Raw genomic sequence first — 22,904 nt, forward strand, 5'->3', positions numbered from 1 at the left:
AGGATGAGTCACTGCCTATACATACACCAGCCAATCTGTCTGCCCCATACGATGATGTGGTCCCCCCGCACCACAGAGGGCCATCTGGCAGCCACACAAGGGAGCTTCTTCTCTGTGGTGGCCCCTTCCTTTTGGAATGCCCTTGGCCAAGAGATCCTCCTGCTCCCTCCTTGCTTGATTTTCAATGGCTGTTGAAAATGGGTCGGTCCTGGCCTGCCTTCGCTCAGCAGCTGGAGGATCTTTCCTCCCCGCTCATCTAGCATATTCTTTTTGCTATGCTACAGCTTTTATCTCTGCTTGTAAGCTGCCCGGAGTTGGTTTCCAAGAAAGGCAGGCCTGAAGTTTCAAAATTAATTCACTGATTAATTAGCAGCGCTGACCTGCGTTGCAGGGTTCTGGTAAGGACTACCCCAAGGGATTGTAAGTGGGTCACTCTGAATGCTCTAATGCAGGGTGCCCCAACATTGGCTCCCAGGCACTGCTGGACTACAACTCCCATCATCCCCAGCCCCCGTGCCCGAAGGGAGCAGTAGCCCAGCATTTGGGGGCCAAAGGTGGGGAGGCCTGCTGCTCTCACGCAGGTGCCCAGCGCGGTTCTTCTGTGATATTCCGCAGCAGTTAGGCCTGCAAGGTGGCAGCCCACACAGACCAGGGCAGGGCGCAGCCTGCAAGCCAGCTGCAAGGCAAAGGCCTCTTGCACCCAAGTGATGAGGAAGCGGGCTCAAAAGGCTCCCAAGAACTCCCCCTCCCAGGAATGGTCCCTTCTTGCGGCCCTCATCTCCCTCGTAAAAGTGGACCCTTTCAGGCTCCAGAACCAGTGTCCCCTCTAGAAGGATCTCCAGAAGTTGTAGACTACAACTCCCAGAATCCCCAAGCAAAAGCCATTAAACCTGGGGATTCCGGGAGTTGTAGTCAACAACATCCGGGAATCCCTGTTGGAGGGAACACTGTCCAGAACGGTAGGACTCAGCAAAACCAGCCAAAGCCATGCCTGAGGCCTCCTAGCCAGGCCTTTGGTGAGAGCCCACCCATGGCCGGTCTGTTTCGGAGAGGTTTTCTTTGCATGCTGCCCTGTCTGTAGCCTTCTGGATCAGGCAGGCGAAGGTGAAAGGTGAATGAAGCAAGAGACCCTGTCCGTCCGTCAGTCCGTCCGTCCGTCCATGGCTGGGCTGATCCAAGACAAAGAGGACTGTCTCCTCCCAAGGGGGCGGGGGGGGAGGACCGGCTCACCTTCCTGAGGTCATAAACGGTGAGAGAAACCGAAAGGAGGGACATGACAATGATGGCCACAGAGTACTCAATGTAATCCTCAGTAAACCACAGGCAGACACTGAAGGCCTGGAAGACGTAGAACGGGTTGAGGACCTGTTTGGGCAGAGAAAGAGGTCGGCAGGTGGGGAGGGGTGGGGGGGGAGGCGGATCATGTGGCTCCCTGCAGCATGTCCCCACCCCTGCCAGGTCAGAAGAGTCTGAACACACACACACACACACACACACACACACACAGAGGTAACTGCCATATCCTGAGTCAGACCACTGGTCCATCTAGCTCAGGATTGTCTACACAGACTGGCAGCGGCGTCTCCAAGGTTGCAGGCAGGAGTCTCTCCCAGCCTTATCTTGGAGATGCTGCCAGGGAGGAGACTGGGAACCTTCTGCTTTCCCCAGAGCGGCCCCATCATCCCCTGAGGGGAAGATCTGACAGTGCTGCTCACATATCAAGTCTCCCATTCCTATGCAGCCAGGGCAGACCCTGCTTAGCTAAGGGGACAGGTCATGCTTGTGAGCACAAGACCAGTTCTCCTACACACACACACACACACACACACACACACACACACACACACACACACGGCAGGAGCCCTCCCCAGAGGACAGGAGCGAGGAGGCCGGAGTGGGGGTGGGGCCTCTGCCTGGGGCTGCCGGACTTGGCTGGTCTCCTGATGGGCGGCAGCCCCTTTGCCCCTCAGCCCACCCGGGCCCAGATGGCCCCCTGCGGGCTAATGGGGGGCATTTCTTAGAACCAGATGCTGGAAGCGGGAGCAGCTGCCCAGCAGAGCCCCTGACTGCAGGGCTGCCTGTCTTGGTGCCCCAACAGGAGGGGATGATGGGAGTCAGAGTCCAACCACGTCTGGGGCACGAAGCCCACAACGAAGGCCAAGTGCAGGTGAGGGAAAGCAGCACCAGTCCTCCCGCTCTGCCCACCCCCCACCCCACTGTGGTCTCCCCTGAGGCCACTTGTAGACTGCAAAGTCCTTCGCACAGGGCCTTGTCTGCTGACTCTTGGAAGTGCACCACACTTTGATATGTGCATGCGCGCGCGCACACACACACACGCACCATGTGTTTCCAGAACCCCTTGAGCTTGTTTTTCTCCCTCTTTGATCCGAGGGCAATAAAGAAAAAGCCACCCGGCCTCCGGCTCCTGGTGGAGGACTCGTCGTTTCCCCAGAACTTAATTAAGTGAATCAGCAGCAGGCATTTGTGGGCTTTAATCAGCTCAGAGAAATCCCCCTAAGCCATTCCAGGCAGCCATGGTGGAAGGAGGGCTGGCTATGGAGCAAGGACAGAATGTTCTCCTTGGCAGCGGCTGAGATCCTGGTTGCTCAGACGGTTAATCTGGCTTCTAGAGACCCGGGGTTTCAGGAAGCACCTGAGCTCAGCTCTGGAGAACAAAGAAGCCAAGCACCCTTCCCTGAGAGGCAGGGCACAGTCTCCTGGGAAGCTCTCCTGCACAAGCCCCACTGGAGTGGATGGGAGCTGTGCAAGAGCACTGCCACCTGCTCTGCCGGAGAACTTCTTGCAGGATTGTGCCCTGAGCCTGCTAACCAAGGTCACAGGCCAGCTCCAAGAGCATCTCAGGGAGGCGAAGCTCTGAGGGTGGAGGTCGGGGGGGGGGGTTCAAAGAACGCACAAATTTTTTACTGGGAGAATGGAAAGAAGAGAGGGAATTGGGGTGGGGTGCCAGGGCCAAGGAAAAGCAGCTTGGGGAGAGGGTCCAGGGACCATGAGGGACAGGGGGGCCTCAACCCCTTGAGATTCCACATACGGAGCTCTGGCCTCTTTTCAGAGGTCACCTGGGCGTTTTCCAGACTACAAGATTTGCAACGGTTAAAGTGTTGCAAAGTACAGTGGAATTAGGCAGCGGTTTGAAACTGTGAGCGCAGCGGCTTTGATGCAGTTTTCTATGCAACATGACAGGGTTTGGGCCGTCCGTATTGCCCACCACTGCAGCGGATTTTCCAGGCAGGAGGTGTCCATATTCCACCTGGATCGCAATCACTGTCCCCTCCTTCTCCTCCATTTCCAGCCAATAGGGTCACGGAAGGGGTGGGGAACCGCTGTCACAACAGACTCTTTAAAAAAAACACACACATTTCTTGGTGCTTTTGTGCAAAGGTGCAACAACTTTCTCCTTTGCGCAAGCAGAAGCACCAAACACTTGGGGCATGAGACCAATGGGATCAAAATCCGAAAGCTGAGCAGAAATACATTAGATATATTTGTAAAAAGAAAAAAAATTGGCTTTACATATCAAGTTTCAGGGACAAATGTGACCGAAACCTAGGGCTGAAGGCAGAAACGAAAAACCGAGGCAAGAATATATTAAGAAAAAGATATTGTGTGGCTTTACATATCAACAGATCCTCGATCTGCCGAATGAGCCAGCAAATCCACAGCGGGAATGTGTTAAAAAAAAAGTCTTCTTGAAAAACATGAATGATGGAAATCAAAAGCCAAAAGCAGATGAGAAACAAGTTGCACCCTTGTGGGTTGCATCCTTGCACAAGAACTCCCACTGAAACATATTTTTTACTTCTTCTTTTTTTTAACATGAGCGGCAACATTATTTCAGAAATGGGCGGAAAGCGGCTCTAAAAATTGGCAAATCCAAGTGAACTGTCCAGACCACACTGAACTGCAATACATCCAGCATGGGGCAGGCCTCCATACAATGGGAAAACACAGCACTGTCCTGCAACAGTTTTGCAACGTTATAGGGCCAAAACGCATCAATAAAACCCGAATCAAGGCATCGGAAATAGGGACAGCACCCTGGTGACTGCGCAGCGACTGCGATATCACAACATGAGAAATGTGGAGGGTCACTTAACGGGCACATTGCGAAACTGTTGCAGCGTGTGATCTGGAAAACACCCAGGTGCTGCTCCCACATTTTCAGGAATTTCTCTGCAAAAGGGCCATAACTTGCACCAGATACCAACTCCTGGCTGGCAACATAGTGGAGGCAGAAGATGCCAAAGGCGCTCTCCCCCTATGATCCGAGGCATTCTGAAGTGAAGGCCATCGAGAAATGGACATACCTCTTTGACAAGCAGCTTCCAGACAGGCGGGACCTCAACAGTGATGGCGTTGGGTCCACAGATTGCCCTCCTGCAAAGGAGAGATGGAAGTCAAGAGTGGATGCCAAAGTCAATGGGACGGCTTCCCTTGAGCCCAGAGATTTGCTCCTCACGACCACTTCCTGCTCCTGCCGGACTTGCCACTCCGAGGAGGAGGAGGAGGAGGAGCAAGACCAAAGGGGAGCCTTGCGCTCCGAGAAGGGGGTCAACCCAGGAGGGCCGGCTTCACTGCCAGTGCAGTCTGGCCAAAGGGAGGCTGCAGATTCTCCTTGCCGGGAGGAGACGGGGGTGTCGTGGCCTGGACTGCCACAGCCCCTGCTCACAGTCACAGCTCTGAGCCAGATGCTGAGGAGGCAGATCACCAGCTCTAGCTGGCCCCAGCCCTGGATCTGGACCCAGGGAACCCGAGAGAGCTGTGGGGCTGGCGTCCTCCCCCAAGGAAGCTCCCTCGGGGCCTGGCCTTCCTGAGGCAGCACCCACTGGAGAGCGGGGCTGCCCCACACCATCACCCCTTCCTTCCCCCAGGGCCAGACTCCAGAAGGCTGCCCTTTGAGGCTTCCACTCTCCAGGCAGGGAGGCTCTGAGCAGGGGGTCCTCCGTCTGCCTCTGGCTGGCCTGGAGTCCACTGGCCCCTGTGCTCCACTCCCAAGTCCTGTGGACTGGCCTCACCTCAGCCTCGCAGGCAACCAGAACAGAACGGGTAGCGGGGATGGGGCCAACTTCACCCTTTAAGGGGTCCTTCTAATTCCCCAATGCTAACGGATGACCAGAGTGTGCAGGCAGGCGGCTGCCTGGCCCATGAGCTCGGGCAGGCTCATGTCGCTGTTCAAGGAAGCCGTCCTTGGCTAGCTGGCTCTTCCTTCCTGAAATCCAAGTCTTTGGGCTTGAAAGGGCCTCTGCGGCTGCCATTGGAAACAAAAGGCAGGAGGCTTCCGGGCCACCTTCCCCAATTCCACAGGGGCCTCTGCTAGCCTCCTGCCTGCATGAGGGCACGGTCCTGCAGAGCACGGGGGTCCTTCTGCACCCCCTGCTCCCTGGGCAAAGGGGCAGTCCTCTTCCCCCTGGCCCTGTTCAGCCCCAGCACAGCCTCCTTGTCAGTGGCTGTGCTTGAGGTCTCCCTGGTGCTTCTTTTTAGATGGAGAGGCCTTTGGGCGCAGGGAACCACCGTCTTTTGTTTCCTACGTAAACCGCTTTGAGAACTTCTTGGGTTGAAAAGCAGGATGTCAATTACATATCAGTATATCAAAATCAGTCTATCAATACACCTGCTAACTGGGCCAAGAGGCACCTTTTACCGTGGCGGTTCTCTGTATTTAGCAGAGGGAGGGTAACTGACCCTATTCACCCCTAGCATAGCGTCCCTCCAGTGACTGTTGCTAGTGTCTGTCTTCTGTTTCTTTTTAGATGGTGAGCCCTTTGGGGACAGGGACCCATCTTATTTGTTTGTTATTTCTCTGTGTAAACTGTCCTGAGCCATTTTTGGAAGGGAGGTATAGAAATCGAATGAATGAATGAATGAATTGCTGCAGCTGTGTTCCCTCTAAAGTGTGCATGTGTGTTTACACTCACAAGTTTTTTTGATGTCCGCTCACTTAATTTTAGATCCCGCTCAGGCTGAATCAGGAAGGCCCATTCTGAATGGACGTGTGCACACACGGCCTTGATCCTGCCGCCAAGATACACACGGCCACACGGTCTTGATACTGCTGCCCAGAACAAAACTCAATCTACACACAGCTGGGGGGGAAATTAGAGGGAATACTGGGCAGCAGACAGGCATTTAGGGAAGTTAGGTCAACTCATTTCCTGATGAAGTTGACATGGAGAAATAGATTTGGGTGTTGTCAGCATACTGATAACACCCTGCACCAAATCCCCTGACACAGAAACATAGGAAGCTGCTATATACTGAGTCAGACCATTGGTCTATCTAGCTCAGTATTGTCTACCTAGTCTGGCAGCTGTTTCTCCAAGGTTACAGGAAAGAATCTCTACCAGCCCTATCTTGGAGATGCTGCCAGGGAGGGAACTTGGAACCTTCTGCTCTTCCCAGAGTGGTGGCTCCATCCCCTGAGGGGAATATCTTACAGTGCTCACACATGGAGTCTCTCTTTCATATGCAACCAGGGCAGACCCTGCTTAGTTAAGGGGACAAGTCATGCTTGCTACCACAAGACCATCTCTCCCAGCGGTTTCATTTAGATATTTTTTTTAAACGGAGACTGTACGGAGCCTTGAGGGACTCCATATATAATAGCTCCCAATTCAAAGAGCAGCAGTCTCCAAGGGACACCATCTGGAATCTGCCCGAGATATAGGAGTGGAACTGGTGCCTCCCATTCCTAGCTCTGGTGGTCAACCCAAAGGGATGCCATGGATGATGGCATCTAAAGCCGTTGAGATAACCAAGCGGACCAACAGAGTCCCACTCCCTCCATTGATTCCCAATTGGAGGCCATCTACCAGGTTGACCAAGGCAGTCTCAGTCCCATAGGCCGCCCAAAAGCCAGTTCGAAATGGGTCCAGATAATCTGCTTCCTCCAAGATTGCCGGAAGCCACCTTCTCAATCAATCTGCCCAACCATGGAAGGTTAGAGACTGGCCTATAATTGCTTAGCTCTGAGGTGTCCAATGTAGACACCTTGCTTTTAATGAGTGGTCTAATTTTTTTAAAAAAAATTTTTGACAGGGAGGCATTCTGCCTTTCCTCAGAGAAACATTTATACAGTCACCCCTCACCAACCGCGGTTTTCCCAATTGAGGTTTTGACGATCTGTGACTGGAAATTGTGACAGGTCTCACCAAACATGACCCAAGGAGCCACAGTTGGGTGAGATTTTTTGGTAATTGGGGGGGGGGTGTCAGGATGATTTTCAGGGGTTTGGGTGATTTGGGGGGGTTTGGGGTGATTTCCGGGGTCCCCCCTCACTCCTCTTTCTGACTATTGGTGATTTAAAGGGATTCCAGAGATTTTTTTGGGTCACTTTCCCCTGCATTTTTCGGCCTTTTTGTGACCACAATTCCTCTAACTTCTACTTCCTCTGTTTCCAATGCTTTTCAATTGCTTGCCAAATGCAAATTTGAACGGAACCCTCACGGTTGGTGAGGGATGACTGTAGGGTCCACCAGGCCATCTCCACTAACCTCCCTGCCAGATGATATAAGCCACATTGGGCAAGGACAGAGAGCTTCTCAGTCTTAGGAGTCACATTGAAACTGATCTAATCTAAGCAAACAAGAGCAGCTACTAGACACTCCCAAATAGACTCTGCAACAATTGTGGTATCTGGGTTGGCCCAGATACAAGAGACTTTATCTGCAAAAAAAACCCTCATTATACCCATCACAGCAGGCAACCAAGGGCTCCAGGCTCAAATTCAGGGAGGGAGGAGCCTATGTTAGCACCTTCACAACCTTGGACAACTCCACTGTACATGAGTTTGCGGAAGCAATATGTGTAGCAAAGAACTGCTTCTCTACGGCATGTTGCCATACCACAGGCCTTCAAAGAGGCTCCGAATTGTGCCCCGTCAGATTTGAAGTGAGTCCTTCCCTCCCCGTGCCCCAGTCATCTTGACATTGCTGCTTCAGCTCCTGTACTCCTTCTGCATAACATGGAGCTAACTTGGAAGCAGGTCAGAGAAGACACTTAGGAGCAATCCTGTCCACTGCTCCAGTGAGTTCCCTATTTCAGATCCCCACCAGTACATCTGCAGAATTGCCAGCAGAACCAACTCTAAAAACTTCCAAGGTTTATTGGAATCCCATTGAATCCAATAACCTTCTTGGGCAGACCATCCCAATAGGTCTTTCATCCCTGTGGAGGTGCGTTGTGGTTGTGAATCAGATGGTTGTCTGCCACACCAATTACACCAATGGTGGACCACCCATGACAATGGGGAAATCACAGAGGTCGCTACGCATGAAACACTGTCCTCATCAGAGCAAAAAAACAAATTGAGTGTGTGACCAGCAACGTGCATCGGTCCAGAGACAACTTGGGACAGGCCCATAGTTGTCATGGCCACTATGAACTCCAGGATCCAACAAACTGGTACCAAAGTGAACACTGAAGTCACTCAGTACCATAAGCCTGGGCTACTCCAAGTCCATCAGCTCAGGGGGGTCTGTCGAGCAGTGGGATGATCAGCACTCCAATCTATGCCTAGTCCCCACCAGACTGAAGTACACTCACTCGCTGTGGACAGATTCCCTGACAAGGATCCTGGCAAGGGAGACATAATTATGTCTACAGACCACAGTCACTCCACCTCCCTACCCACCACTTCTCACCTGCTCCACAATCGAGCACTCTGGTGAGAGAAGCCGGCAGGTCCTTACCAGGCCACGTCTCTGTTGGGCTCCTTCATCCACCATCAGGATGCAGATAATTTCAGATTTTACTTTGAACCGATGTGACATTACAAAGAAGCATTGTTGCTTTCCCAGAAACGTGGCCAAGGTGGCATAGAATTTAAGAGGTCATAGGAACATAGGAAACTGCCACATACCGAGTCAGACCCTTGCTCCATCTAGCTCAGGATTGTCTGCACAGACTGGCAGCGACTTCTCCAAGGTTGCAGGCAGGAATCTCTCTCAGCCCTAGCTTGGAGATGCTGCCAGGGAGGGAACCTGGAACCTCAGATGCTCTCCCCAGAGCAGTGGCTCCATCCCCTGAGGGGAATATCTTGCAGTGCTCACACATCAAGTCTCCCTTTCATATGCAACCAGGGCAGACCCTGCTTAGCTAAGGGGACAAGTCATGCTTGCTACCACAAGACCAGCTCTCCTCTCCCAGGTCAGGATAGTGCTGCGGGGCCAGACCAAAAAGCACCTCTGCCTTATCCACTCTCCTGCTCCCCTTCATGGGCAGCCAGTAGGGAGGCCTCCCAGCAGAGCTTGAAGGCCACAGACTGCTCTTCTGCCGGCATCAGGAATGGGACAACTCGCTGTGGCCAGCTCACCGCGGTGGCCATGGTGAGTTGGCCACGGTGAGTTGTCTTAGACCTGCCTGCCTCCACACACATTCACTGCCATCCTGCCTTGGGACACAGAGGCTCTAACTTGCTCTCACACGGCTATTACGGAGGAGCCTGGGGGGGAGGGGTCCAAAAAGGAGGCACACTCTTTGCGGACTCTCTTTGGCCAGAGGAAGCTCCAGCCTGGCCAGGAGGGAGATGCTGGCACAGTCCACACGTCCACAAAACCATGCAGGGAGAAAGGCCACGTCGTGATCACGTCCTCAAGAGTCTGCTGGGCATAAACCCCACAGAGCTTGCAGCTGCTGCCTCCCGGCTGGCACGAGAGCAGCATACCTGACGTCTTGCTCTTTGCTGGTCAGCCCAGAGCCGAACCTCGCGTGGATCTCTGCGCAGCTGTGGCTGTCCTCAAGGACTCTGGAGAAAGAAGAGCCAAGAGAGGGCCCAAGGGGCTTTGCTGCTTCCACACGGGAGGGGCCCCTACGACTTCCCACAGGCAGCAGGACGGGAGACTCACCCGACCTTCTGGAAGCGCTTGGCACAAAAGTCCCAGGCGTAGCGGATGTTCTGCACTTGGAGGCATCTCACCTGCAAGAGCAAGAAGACGCGAGAGCAGAGAGAGGAGTGGTGGCTCCTGCTGCCCTCCCAGTGTGGACAGGGATTGGGGCCGGGGGGTGGGGAAGCAGGAGCCACCACACGCTGGTGTTTGTCCCTTAGTCAAGAAAAGAAGATGATGGAGGGCGATGGTGGGACATGACAGAGGATTCAGAAACTGTGCACACCATGGAGAGAGTGGCTAGAGGGGCGCTCTTCTTCCCTTCTCACAATACTTGACACCAGGGGCACCCAATGAAACGGGGGGGGGGGGAGGAGATTCAAGAGAGACAAAAGGAAGGCTGTCTTCAAGTGACACACAATTAGTTTATGGAATTCACTGGCACAGGATTTTGGTGAAGTCCACTGGCATGGTGTAGTGGTTAGAGTGCTGGACTAGGACCGGGGAGACCCGAGTTCAAATCCCCATTCAGCCTCATGATACTTGCTGGGTGACTCTGAGCCAGTCCCTTCTCTCTCAGCCTAACCTACTTCACAGGGTTGTTGTGAGGAGAAACCCAAGTATGTAGTACACCGCTCTGGGCTCCTTGGAGGAAGAGCGGGATAGAAAACGTAAAATAACAACAACAACAACAACACCTGTCTGACTGTGTAAACAACAACAACAACAATTATTAGTAGATGATGATGATGATGATTCCATGGAGGAGACAGAGAGAGCTATCAATAGCTCTTAGTCATGATGGCGAGGTGGAACCTCCATGCTCAGCGGTAGTATGCCACTGAATACCAGCTGCGGGGAGACAACAGCGAGAGCGCATGACTGCCTTCCTGGAGACATCCATTCACTACTGTGGGAAGAAAGAAGCAGGGGGCTGAACCAGATGGGCCCCCCAGGGCTGGATTCAGTGGGGCTGGTCTGGTCTTCGAAGCTGCTCCAGGGCATAGCAGGGAAGAGGCTGCCCCCTTCTGCGACCTCTGCCTTACAGTCTGCTAAAGTCCCAGGTTGGAATTTGCGCTTTGCCTGATTAGCAGTGTGTGGCTAGAAGTCAGGAGAGATGCCAGCCAGGTCCCCTGCGTTACCCTGATCCCAAAGCCAGCGAGCCAGAAAGCAACACAGCCGGCTCCACGTGAGCCCTGCAGGATGCGGGCACCACCGGACAGGAGTTGGGCGCCGGCTGCCCTTGCTGGCCACGAGCAGCAGAGCACGGCCAAGGGGTCTGTGGACTGGCAGGCTGGGTGTTGAGCTGCCTTCTGGGGCCCCAGCCGTCTGCCCATGCGAGGCCAAAGGAAGGGATTCATTTCAGGCCCACAGAAAGTGCCCCCGCCCGCCACGGGAGGCAGCTCAGGCCATTCCTGGCCGTGTCTCAGACTCCCAGAGGCGGCTGGGAGGACTGAGGAGCCTTGAGCTTGCCAGGCAACTCAGCTGGTGGCTTGAGGGGAGCCCACAGGGTGGGGGTGGGCGTGGGGGTGGGCTGCTTTGCCGGCTGTAGCCGACATCTCCCTGATGCTTGCAAGAGCCCCGCAAAGCAGAAGCGTCTTCCTGCAGACGGCTGCAGCGGCTGAGGCTGGAGGAGCAGGGAGAGGCCCCTCGGCAAGGCATGGCTAGAAGGGTGGCCGGATCCAGGGGGCGCTTCAAGTCAACAAGGAGGGCACTGCCGCTGCACACGGGCTCTGCTGCGATGCTGCCCCCAGCCAGGTCCCTTCCTCCTGAGCCAAGACTGGCTCCGCTCCTAGGAGCTTCCCAGAAGGCCGGAGGTGCTCCTGTGGCCGTGGTGGCCCTGAGGCCACCTCGCAGGAGAGGATGATGGTGCGGCTCGCTTTTTTCTTTTCTGCTTCGAAGCCAGGAGCGAGAGGTAAAACTTGCTCAGAGGATCCATTCTCCGAAGGCCTTTTAACTTCTTTTTTCCTGAACGGCATGCCTTGGAGAGCATTCTCCATCACCCTGAGCTGCCAAATCATGTCCGCGAGGTTAAAAAAAAAGGCTGATGCCAAAAGGGTCTGGACTGGGATGGATGATAGACACAGCCATGCCGGCTCTTTGGTCAGCAGGGCACCATCTTATCGGAAGGGCAACACCACCAAGAACCCAGGCATGCTGTATGGATTTTGGAAACCCCTGTTCGTTGGGGGGTCTTTCCAGAAGCAAAAGCTGGGATGAGTTTGGACCCAGTTGTTGTTATTTATTTATTTACACAGTCAGACAGGTGTTATTGACTGGGTTTTTTTATCCAGACATCGAGTCCTTCCCAAGGACCTGGGATGCCAGAATTTTATTGTCAGTTGTTATAGATATCGTCACAGAATATAGGCTGTTCCCAGTAAAGCTGCTTTTTGTAACTGGCTGATGGTGATTTCTGTGGCCCCGATGGTGTTGAGGTGCTCCTCAAGGTCTTTTGGAACTGCACCCAGGGCGCCAATTACCACTGGGATTATTTTGGTCTTCTTCTGCCACAGCCTTTCAATTTCAAGTTGTAGATCTTTGTATTTGGTGATTTTTTCTATTTCTTTTTCTTCTATTCTGCTATCCCCTGGTATTGCTATGTCGATTATTTTCACTTGTTTTTCTTTCTTCTCGACTACAGTTATATCTGGTGTATTGTGTGGCAGATGTTTGTCTGTTTGTAGTCGGAAGTCCCATAATATTTTTACATCTTCATTTTCTACCACTTTTTCAATTTTATGGTCCCACCAATCTTTGGGTACAGGTAGCTTGTATTTTTTGCAGATGTTCCAGTGTATCATCCCTGCTACCTTGTCATGCCTTTGTTTGTAGTCAGTCTGTGCAATCTTTTTACAACAGCTGATTAGGTGGTCCACTGTTTCATCTGCTTCTTTACAAAGGCGGCACTTGCCTGTTTGTTGTGGATTTTTCCAATTTTACTCTTATTGCATTTGTTCTTAGTGCCTGTTCTTGTGCAGCCAGTATTGGAACATAGGAAGCTCCCATATACTGAGTCAGACCATTGACTCAGCAGATGTCCATGTACAGCAGATGGTTTATTTTACTTGATGTTTTAGATGTTTGGTATCCGAGGCCTGTTTTGTTTTAGTATTTGTGAAAGTGGGGTCATGGCGATTACAAACAACAGAAGGGATAGTGAGTCCCCTTGGAAAATGCCTCTTCTAATGCTAACCTGTCCAAGTGTCTCGCCATTGATTGTTAACTGTGTATTCCACGTGCTCATTGCTTTTTTAAAATAAATATCTGAATGTTTTTGCTGACACCAGTTGTTTCTAAACATTTTAGTATCCATGTGTGAGGCAATGAATCGAAGGCCTTCTTGTAGTCAGAAACAGAACGGAAGAGCAGCCCTGCCGGGTCAGACCAAAGGGATGCCTCTAGCCTGGCCTCCAGCTTGCTTCCCACCGCAGCAGCAGCCAGCCAGGTGCTTCTGGAAAGCCCACAAGCCAGAGACGAAGGCAAGGCTCTCTCTCACAGTTGTAACCCTGCAGCTGGTATACGGCCATTGAACATGGAGGTTCTACATAGCCCTTGCGATTATTAGCCAGTGGCAGCCCTCTCTGCTTCCTCCATGGACATCTCCAATCCCCTTCTTAGAGTCATCTCAGCCACTGGCCGTCAGCCCACCCTGCGGCCTCATTCATTTCTCTTCTGTCGCATGGATGTCGGGTTGTAGCCACAGGTGTGAGGGGAGCGGGGGGGGTGGTGGCTTATATGCCTGGGGCTCAGACCGCCCCTTCCTCTGGCACCCAGTCGAGAACCTGAGCCAGTCATTCCTCTCCGTCTCGCCCAGCATTCTCCTGGCTGCCCCAGAGCTGGGCTGCCCTCAACCCCCTCGTCCGGCATCCCCCAGCAGGACTGGCCACAGTGCGGCAGAATCACCCGGCTGGCAAGTGGCGGGAAGCCCCCAAGCCCTGCCCAGCCACCAGCAGGGAGCAAGTCCCGATGGCTCCAGCAGCAAGCCAGCCACGCCAGGCAAAGGCACCGGATGTGTGGTGGGCTGCTGGTGCTGGGAAGCGTGCCAGGAGGGGTCCCTGGCCCAGCCGCTGCCGGCCCTGGAAGGCCCACCCTTAACTTACCCTTAACTCTGGTTTCATGATGACTTTGTTCAGGAGGGAGCCGTGGCCAGCAACGGAAGGCCCTTCTGGGCTGAACTGGCTCAGGGCAGACAGGGAAATCCAGGTCACCTTCTTCTGAGAATAGACACGAAATTCGTCCTGAAGGGACAGAGAGAAGGCGGTCGCTGCAGGAATGCAAAAGCAGTGCCGTGTGTGTCGCTGCGGAATTGGCAAGGGCCCAGCACAGATCAAAGAGTCCGGGGCACTGCCCTGAAGTGTCCTCATTCCAGCCTGACAGAGATCTGCCCAGCCTCTTCTGAGAGGAGCCTGGGACATCTGGGGGGGCGGGCAGGGGATGCCCCCCCCCGCCCCACTGAAGCTGGTGATCTGGTCATGCATGCTGGAGTTGACCTCCACCCCTTGCAAGTCACTTCCTTCCCTCAAGCAGGGCAAATGTTCCCAAGCTGAGGTCCCCAAGGTGGTCGTTGGAGTTCAACTCCCATCATCCCCAACCACAATGGCAGGGGGTGATGGGTGCTGCAGTCCAGCAACATCTGGGGATCCAACATTAGGAACCCCTCGAGGAGAGGAGAAAATAATGCCAGAAACAGCCATAAAAGCACCATTTTTAAATGCAAAAGTTTTGGGAAGAAGCTTTAAAATGATCAGTGCTCAAAAGCAAATATTTATAAGCAGCGCACTGAATCCTTGTGTAGTTACTGAAAAGCTTGTTCGAAAATTAAAATATTTGGAAAACATGTTTTTGTGCTCCTTCTTCCTCGTGTAGCGGGAAGTTCTGAGTAGCCTCCATCTCTTTTTAAAAATGCTGCTTTTCATCTATCAAACCCAAAGTGGCTAACAGGATTCTTTTCTAGCTATCTACAGAATGCGCTTTACGAGCTGATCTGGTACAAAGCATCTGCGCCCCTAGTTTGCTGCCACCACCGCCGCCATATTGTTTCTCTGGCCCCATGGCTATCTGGCGGCTGTCCGAACTCTCGCGAGAGCTGCCACGCATGGGATTAGCCATGGGTACGTTTGAGAGAAATGAATATAAAGAAGATATTTGCATTTTATACACACACACAATACAATAACTGCAGAATCATAGAGGCAGAGCATAAAAACCACCCTGGGCACAAGCAAAAGAGTGTGGTTTACAGTTCCAGTTCCCCTGGAGACTGGGAGTCTCTACAATATTGTCTCTACAGGTTGAGTGGGTATTGAGGAGACCATGGAGTAAGCACACAGGTAGCACCAAACCACAAACAATAGGTGTTCTGTGGCCTTATCAGCAACCTTTATCTTTAGGAACATAGGAAGCTGCCATATACTGAGTCAGACTATTGGTCTATCAAGCACAGGATTGTCTACCCAGACTGGCAGCGGCTTCGCCAAGCTTGCAGGGAGGAATTTCTCTCAGCCCTATCTAGGAGATCCTGCCAGGGAGGGCATTGGGAACCTTCTGCTCTTCCTAGAGTGGCTCCATCCCCTGAGGTGCCCACCTTGTGGAAATAGGTGTGTGAAGTACTTTTTCACACAGCACATAATTAATCTTTGGAATGCTCTGCCATGGGATGTGGTGATGGTCGATAGCTTGGATGGCTTTAAAAGGGGCTTGGACAAATTCATGGAGGACAGGTCTATCAATGGCTACTAGTCTGGTGGCTATAAGCCACCTCCAGCCTCAGAGCCTCAGTTTCAGGGGAGTAACAGCAGGAGAGAGGGCATGCCTCTTTCAACTCCAGCCTGTGGCTTCCAGAGGCATCTGGTCGGCCACTGTGGGAAAGAGGATGCTGAACTAGATGGGCCTTCTTGGGCCTGATCCAGCAGGGCTGTTCTTATGTTCTTAAGATGCCTCTGAATAGCAGTTGCAGGGGAGCAACAGCAAGAGAGGGGGCATGCCCTCCCCTCTTTCCTGTGGGCCTCCCAGAGGCATCTGGTAGGCTAATGCATACATCAGGATGCTGGACTAGATGGGCCTTGGGCCTGATCCAGCAGGGCTGCTCTTATGTTCAAATCCACATCAGTTACTAGGCTATACCAAAGGTGAGACAAAGCATGAGGAAAAGAGGGAGAGAGAAGTCCACCACTTCACTTCACAGAACAGTAAGGCTCACATGTCTTCCGAAGGCATCCCCCAGACATGGTGAGATCTGAAGTTTACCAGGTCCTGGTGGAGAACTTCAGGTTTCTGTATTTGTATGTATTTGTATGGTGTTTGTATGCTGTCCCTCAGGGCTCCATATTGTCTCTTATGTTGTTTAACATCTACATGAAACCGCTTGGAGAGATCATCAGGGGATTTGGTGCAGGGTGTAATCAGTATGCTGATGACACCCAAATCTATTTCTCCATGTCAACATCATCAGGAGAAGGCATAACCTTCCTAAATTCCTGCCTAGAGGCAGTGATGGGCTGGCTGAGGGATAACAAACTGAGCTTAATCAAGAAAAGACGGAGGTACTTATTCTAAGAGGTCAAAACTCGGGAGATGAGTTTGATATGCCTGTTCTGGATAGGGTCACAGTTCCCCAGAAGGAACAGGTACACAGTCTGGGGGTGCTTCTGGATCCAAATGTCTCTCTGGTTCCCCCTGTTGAGGCAGCAGCCAGAGGTGCCTTCTATCAGCTTCGGATGATACGCCAGCTGCGTCCATTTCTTGAGATAAATTACCCCAGAACAATAGTACATCTGCTGGTCACCTCCAGACTGGATTACTGTAATGCGCTCTATGTGGGGCTGCCTTTGTATGTAGTACAGAAACTACAGTTGGTCCAGAATGCGGCAGCCAGGTTGGTCTCTGGGTCATGTCAGAGAGACCATATTACCCTTATATTGTAAGAGCTACACTGGCTGCCGATATGTTTCCGGGAAAAATACAAGGTGTTGGTTATCCTATATAATAAAAGGCTAAGTGAGTGTCCGTGGCCTTGGAACATTGGGGATCTGCATCCCTGTTTTCCTGGGCTGTTCTCCCAGAACAGCCCAAGGGAGACAGGACCGCCAACGCCAGTGTCCCAAAGCCACCAAACACTCAACCTCCTGCCATAGCCCGCCCGCCCGCCCTCCACCACCGTTCCGGCCCCACCGGCGACCATTTCGCGCCTATCCCCGGTCCTCATCGCTGTCTGCCCGCCCGCCCGCCCGCCTCCCATCACTGTCCCGGCCCCACCCGTGGCCATTTCGGGCCAATCCCCGGTCCTCCTTGCACGGAACCCACGGGCGGCCATTTCACCCCAAGCACTGCCGTTGGCCGCCCGCCCACCCTCCCAACTGCCGAGCCCTCCTTACCCCGCCCATGTCCGTCGGGTTAAAAACTCCTTAATTTCCGAGGGAGAGAGGAGCTCGCAAGCAGAGCTCCTCTCTTTGCAAAGGCTCTGCCCGAAATGACACTATGGCCGTAAAGGACGCAATAGGTGTCCTTTACGCCCAAACCGCCAGTACGGGCAGAGTCTTTGCAAAGAGAGGAGCTCTGCTTGCGAGCTCCTCTCTCCCTCGGAAATTAAGGAGTTCTTCGCCCGACGGACATGGCCGGGCGAAGGACTGGGCAGTTGGAAGGGAGGGCGGGTGGGCGGCCAACGGCACATGGGAGGGCGGGCGGGAGGGCAGCGGTGGCGGCGGCGTGGGCCAATTTGGCCCGGACGAAGGACTCAGAACTTGGGAGGGAGGGCCGGCGGGAGGGCAGCGGAGCCAGCGGCAAGGGCACCATTCACATGGGCCGATGTGGTGTATAAAGAAATACTATGAGAGTTGGGGGGGAACCAAAAAAAGATTAAAAAGAGTAAGTTAACTTTAATACTGAGTTGAAAAAATAAAAAAGTATTTCAACAAGAAATAGGCTCTAAAAGTTGCCTCATAAGTAAGAAAAAACTAAAAAAGGGAGAAGGAAGGGCCAAAAAAAAATCCGGACAGAGGGGAGAAGAAAAAAAGAGGGGGGCCTGGGGAGAGCGGAAAGAAAAGAAGAAAGTGGGGGAGAGGAAACGGTAGAAAACAAGAGGGTGAGGTGGGAGGAAGGAAGACAGATACACAGGTGTGGGTCAAAAGACCGGGAGCGAGAGTAGGGGAAAACAATCAGAAAAAGAACCCCATTCCAGACCAGAGAAGGCACTGGGCCCAGCCAAAAGAAGGAGGACGCAGTGAAGCCAGAGGAAGCAGAAATAGACAGCATCAAAAGTCTACTAGCTAACATGGGACAGGGACTGAGGGAGGAAGGCAAACACAGAGAAAGAAAGATAGGGGGAGGGAGGGAGATCGGACAATAGAAAGATAAAAAGAAGGAAAGAAGGAAGGAGAGAAAAGAGAGAGGAGGGAAGGAAAAGGACAATAGAAACAAGGAGGGAGGGAGGGAAGGAAGGAAGGAAGGAAGGAAGGAAGAAGAAAAAAAAGGAGAAAGAAATGAGGGAGAAGGACCAAAAAAAAAGGGGGGGGAGGGAGGGAGGGAGGAGCAGCCAGCCCCAAAGAACAAGCCCATAAAAGAAAGAAAAGAGGAAAAGACCAAGAAAACAGAAAGATGGTAGTTAGAAGAGGTGGAAGGAAGAAAGGGAGAGAGGGGGAGAGAAGAAAGGAAGAAAAGGAAACAGAGGGAGAGAGAGAGAAAAGGAAGACAAAGGAAAGACAGAAAAAGAACAAAATAAAAGGAAAGGAGGGCGAACGAGAGAGGAAAGGAATAAAGGGAACAACAACAGGTACTAGCGCCCGTTATTTTAACGGGCTTAAAATTACTAGTAACCTATAAAACCCTAAACAGCTTAGGCCCTGGGTATTTAAGAGAACGTCTTCGCTATGAACCCCAACAACCCCACTGCTATGAACCCCACCAATCATCAGGAGAAGTTCGTCTGCAGTTGCCACCAGCTCGTCTGGTGGCTACTCAGGGTTGGGCCTTCTCTGTTGCTGCCCTGAGGCTTTGGAACATGCTCCCTGCCGAAATAAGAGCCTCCCCATCTCTGACAACTTTTTAAAAGTCAGTTAAGACGCATTTGTTCACCCAGGCTTTTAATTAGATTTACAGTTTTAATATTTTAAACTTGTTTTAAGTTTTAAATTGTTTTAATGTTTATATTTTGTTTTGATTGTGTTTTATTGGGAACCACCCAGAGGTGTAAGTTTTGGGCAGTCTAGAAATTTGTTAAATAATTTAAAAAATATATACTCTCCAGGATCTGGAATATCTCCACCCTCCTCGCCACAATGGGGTGTGTCTCTTTGATGGGTGACTGGGCCTTCTTTGCAGCACCAACATCAAAGGTGGAAATACCCAGGTGAGTACCCAGAATGTTGGGGGGCAATGTGCTAAAATCATTGTAAACCGCTTAGAGAGCTCCGGCTATAAAGCGGTATATAAATGTAAGTGCTATTGCTATTGCTAAATAAGCCAGCCCCCCTGCCCCTGTGGGAGAGCTGAGCTCCACAGAAGTGCTCATTTCCACCGCCCCACCCCACCCCCCACCACCACCACTTCAGGAAGCCAGTGAAGAAATGAAGTGCCTCCTACTGTGGTCCTGAGCAGCACGACGTCTGCCTCTTGCAAGTCGCAGGGCACGCATTTCGCCCACACGCCCCAGGCTGGCTTCCAGTAGAAGACAAGCAGGAGGGCGCCACAGGACATGATGTACCCAGCAATGCACAGGGCTCTCCAGAAGCGGTGTGTTTTGTAGCCAAACATCTCCTGCAGAGAAAAAGGAAGGAAGAGCATTGCACTTCCAGGAAGAGCTGCCAGGAGACCTCCTCCTCCCACCCACACCTTTCAGCACAGCGAGCCCTCAGGCCAGGCCAAACATGCCTGACTGGATGCAGCGTTGCACTGACAGATGCTCTGCAAGTTCTGGGTGACATTTGCTTAATCTAAGGAAGGCCCCTGAGTAGCGTTTTTGGAAGGCCTCCTTCCCGGCTCTGGAGAATTGCTCTTGTAGGACTGGGCCCCCAACCCAGGTCCCCAAAAGTTGTTGGGCTACAATTGCTGTCACCCTCAGCCACAATGGCCTTCGGAGGGACGTGCTGAATTTCTTTGTGAAGCCAAAACACACTGAGGACATATGTTTGAGAGATGAAGATTTTTGGGAATGGAATGTCCATCACAATAAGACACATGGAAGCTCCATCCATGACCTTTATCTTTAAGCATCCACCTTGTGGAAATGGTGAAGCAGAGATGATGCCTCCGGATACCAGCTGCAGGGGAGCAATGGCAGGAAGAGAGAGGACATGCCCTCCCCCCTTGCCTGTGGGCTCCCCAGAGGCATCTGGTGGGCCACTGTGGGGAACAGGAGACTGGACTAGGTAGGCTTCCTTGGGCCTGATCCTGCAGCAGGGCTGTTCTTACGTTCCTAGGGAGCCCTGATCCACCGAGTGTTGGACATTTCTCACAGCCTTCTTCTTTCTGACATTATATGTGATTTCAAATAGCAACTGATCCCCAACCCCAAGGATTTTGTAGGCTAAAAGTGTATACCTTTTCCAGTTCTTTTACCACACAAACCAGGTTCTGATAGGCATCACCATTAATCTTAAAAGAAAACTTTGAACTATCAGCATCAGCTGCAAACATTTGCAAGGCAAACTTCAAAGGGAGAATGCAATGTCATTTTCAAGTTGACCGGTTCTAGTTGTAACTAAAATAGAGGAAACTCAGAATTTTAAAAGCATCAGTTGCCGTGAAGGAGGCCCTTGCCGTCCCTCCTGTGAATGGCGGCCAGCGGCAGGGGGCAGAGGTGGTGGCTGGGAGAGCAGCCTGAAGGGGCGGGGGGGGGCACTGCTGTGCACAAGACTATGGCGAGTTGCTGAGAGCGCACAGCGGCATCAACCGGGGGGGGGGGGGGCCTGCCTGCTCGGCATGACTTCCATGCACTGACTCAAAAGGAGATCTGTGACATCTTTGGAAGAAGAAGAAGAAGCAGCCAGCCAGCCAGCCAGGCAGCCAGGCGGCTTCCCTTTTCACCCAGCCACGAGCTGACATCCTGACTAAATTCCTTACTCATATTCAATGGAAAGCCTATTGAAATTCAGTAATCCTGAGTAGTACAGATGAGCAACTTAGTCTGGATGTTAGCCACAGAGAATGAGGACATGATCAGTGATACGGAATCACCGCGCTTCCGTACTACCAACTTAAGCCGGGATGGAGCAAGCTTAACTTAAGCAGTTCCCCCCAAGGGACCCTTGGTACTGCATTTTGCGAGGGGACTCAGAAACAGAGATCCCTGCACCTTTCACCCACCAACGGATTCCAGGGTTCATTGGTTGGGAGGGAGTCATGCCCGTTAAGCAAGCCCAAAACTGGTTTAGATCTGCGGCAGAGTAGACAAACCTCGAACCGCTGAACGATACGGAGCCCTCCATCCTCATGAGGGACACTGACCTTCTTCCCAAGGAAGAGCAAAGCCACCCCCTCCCACTTTCAGGAGTCCCCTCAACCCTGGAGTTTCTAGGACAACACAAGACAACCAGAGGGAAGAAGAGGATGCCGTGGCGGGTCCAATTCCCCCCTCCAACCACCCTTCCAGTCTTGCCAGGTGTGCTTACAGGTGTGAAGGAGCAGGTGAGTTCAGCAGGGAGCAGACACCCTCCCCCAAGACTGCGGCAGGGTGGGGCTCCAGAGCTCAATGCCAGGATGATCAACAACCACAAACATCACCACCACTCATCATGACCGGGGGGGGGTGATGCAGAGACACCCTCCAAGGAGTCCTCACTCCACCTCCATGAACAATGCTGTTCTCAGCCACACCGTCTTCCTTTTAAGGATAAGAAAACAAGAACAGGAACAGAAATTCCCCAAGCCACAGTTTCTGCCTGGCAGAAAAGAAACCAGCAGCCACAGTAGGCAGGCCTGGCCACATCGCAGAGCAAAACACCTCCCTCCGTTCTGGTCTCCAGCACTCAGGGAGAGGCTGGTTCCCCCTCCGGCTGCCGCTCCCAATTCAACAGTTGGTGGAATTCCTGTCTCCGCCGAGGAGACAAGCTCCTGCTCCCCTTCCATTTCCATGCCAAGCCTGATGTCTCAGAGGTCTGATTCTCCATCCAATCCCAAATGGTCTCATTTAGATTTGTGAAAAATCTGAGGCTTCTCTGGTGAAAAACCTGAATTTTCATTCATTCAGCACATTTTTATACCGCCCAATAGGTAAGTCTCTGGGCAGTTCACAATCTAAAAACACAACCATTAAAACATTAACAAATCTGAAACAATTTAAAATACAGATACAAAGAACTTAAGACTGTAGAACTATCAACTAAAAGCCTGATGAAATAGTTCCTACTTTCAGCTTCTTTTAACACGCTATCAATTGGGTTTGCATCTGACTGTCAACCCAAGAGTCATGAAAGGGTGTTGCCTATGCTGTGAGTGGCTGCCATCTTGAAACAACATGGAGGATCAACAAAAAAAATACCCAAGTTGGGACAAGGGGTGCAGCTATAATTGAGCGGATGGGTTCAAAGAACACGGGCCCCTCCTCTCCTCCCTCCCTCTCTTCTTCATTATCTTCTTCATTATCTCCCTCACTCCGAGGGGCCTCCGGGGAGAGGGGTGGACACAGGCCCCCTCTCCCCTAGCTAGGCCCCTGCTTGGGACCCCCAAGTCAGTGTCAGCCGTGGGTCATCTGGGCCTAAGCTAAGGCTCATTCTGTAATTAAACAGTAACATTTATTTTATAAAGTGGTGGGGGGGAGCCATATTCTAGATTGGAAAGCAACACAGGTAGTCCAGATGATGAATGGACAGATTAGCAGTGAGCAGCTAAATCAATGATGGTGGGTCCAGACTCCTGGCCTGAACTTTCACGTTATTTTCCAGGGCGCTTTCCAGACTAGACCCTACAACGGGGTCAGGACGAATCTCGGAAGCGTGCTTCCTGTGTCGTGACACCGCAGTCTCTACGTGGACAGCGGGGCGCCGTTCACATTTCCAATGCCATGTTGCAAATTTAATCGCTGAGATAGAGAGCAAGGACGCTGTATATCTGGTGTAAAGAAATTGCTGG

The 22,904-nt window shown here is 52.2% G+C and overlaps 1 protein-coding gene across 4 annotated transcripts in view; it reads right to left on the reverse strand.

The window, feature by feature from the left end:
- Positions 1-22,904, reverse strand: part of LOC128352215 (probable cation-transporting ATPase 13A4) — a 74,503-nt gene that overhangs the window by 37,605 nt on the left and 13,994 nt on the right. For all 4 annotated transcript variants that reach the window (XM_053312593.1, XM_053312591.1, XM_053312590.1 and 1 more), the window contains exons 3-8: positions 19,419-19,592; positions 13,943-14,080; positions 9,861-9,931; positions 9,680-9,760; positions 4,326-4,395; positions 1,231-1,365 (exon numbers count right to left, since the gene is read on the reverse strand). In XM_053312593.1, the coding sequence (XP_053168568.1) occupies positions 1,231-1,365; positions 4,326-4,395; positions 9,680-9,760; positions 9,861-9,931; positions 13,943-14,080; positions 19,419-19,592 (669 nt within the window). The remainder of the gene's footprint in view (positions 1-1,230; positions 1,366-4,325; positions 4,396-9,679; positions 9,761-9,860; positions 9,932-13,942; positions 14,081-19,418; positions 19,593-22,904) is intronic.

Source organism: Hemicordylus capensis, chromosome 3 (genome assembly GCF_027244095.1).
Source record: "Hemicordylus capensis ecotype Gifberg chromosome 3, rHemCap1.1.pri, whole genome shotgun sequence".
In the NCBI taxonomy this organism is placed as follows: Eukaryota; Metazoa; Chordata; class Lepidosauria; order Squamata; family Cordylidae; genus Hemicordylus; species Hemicordylus capensis.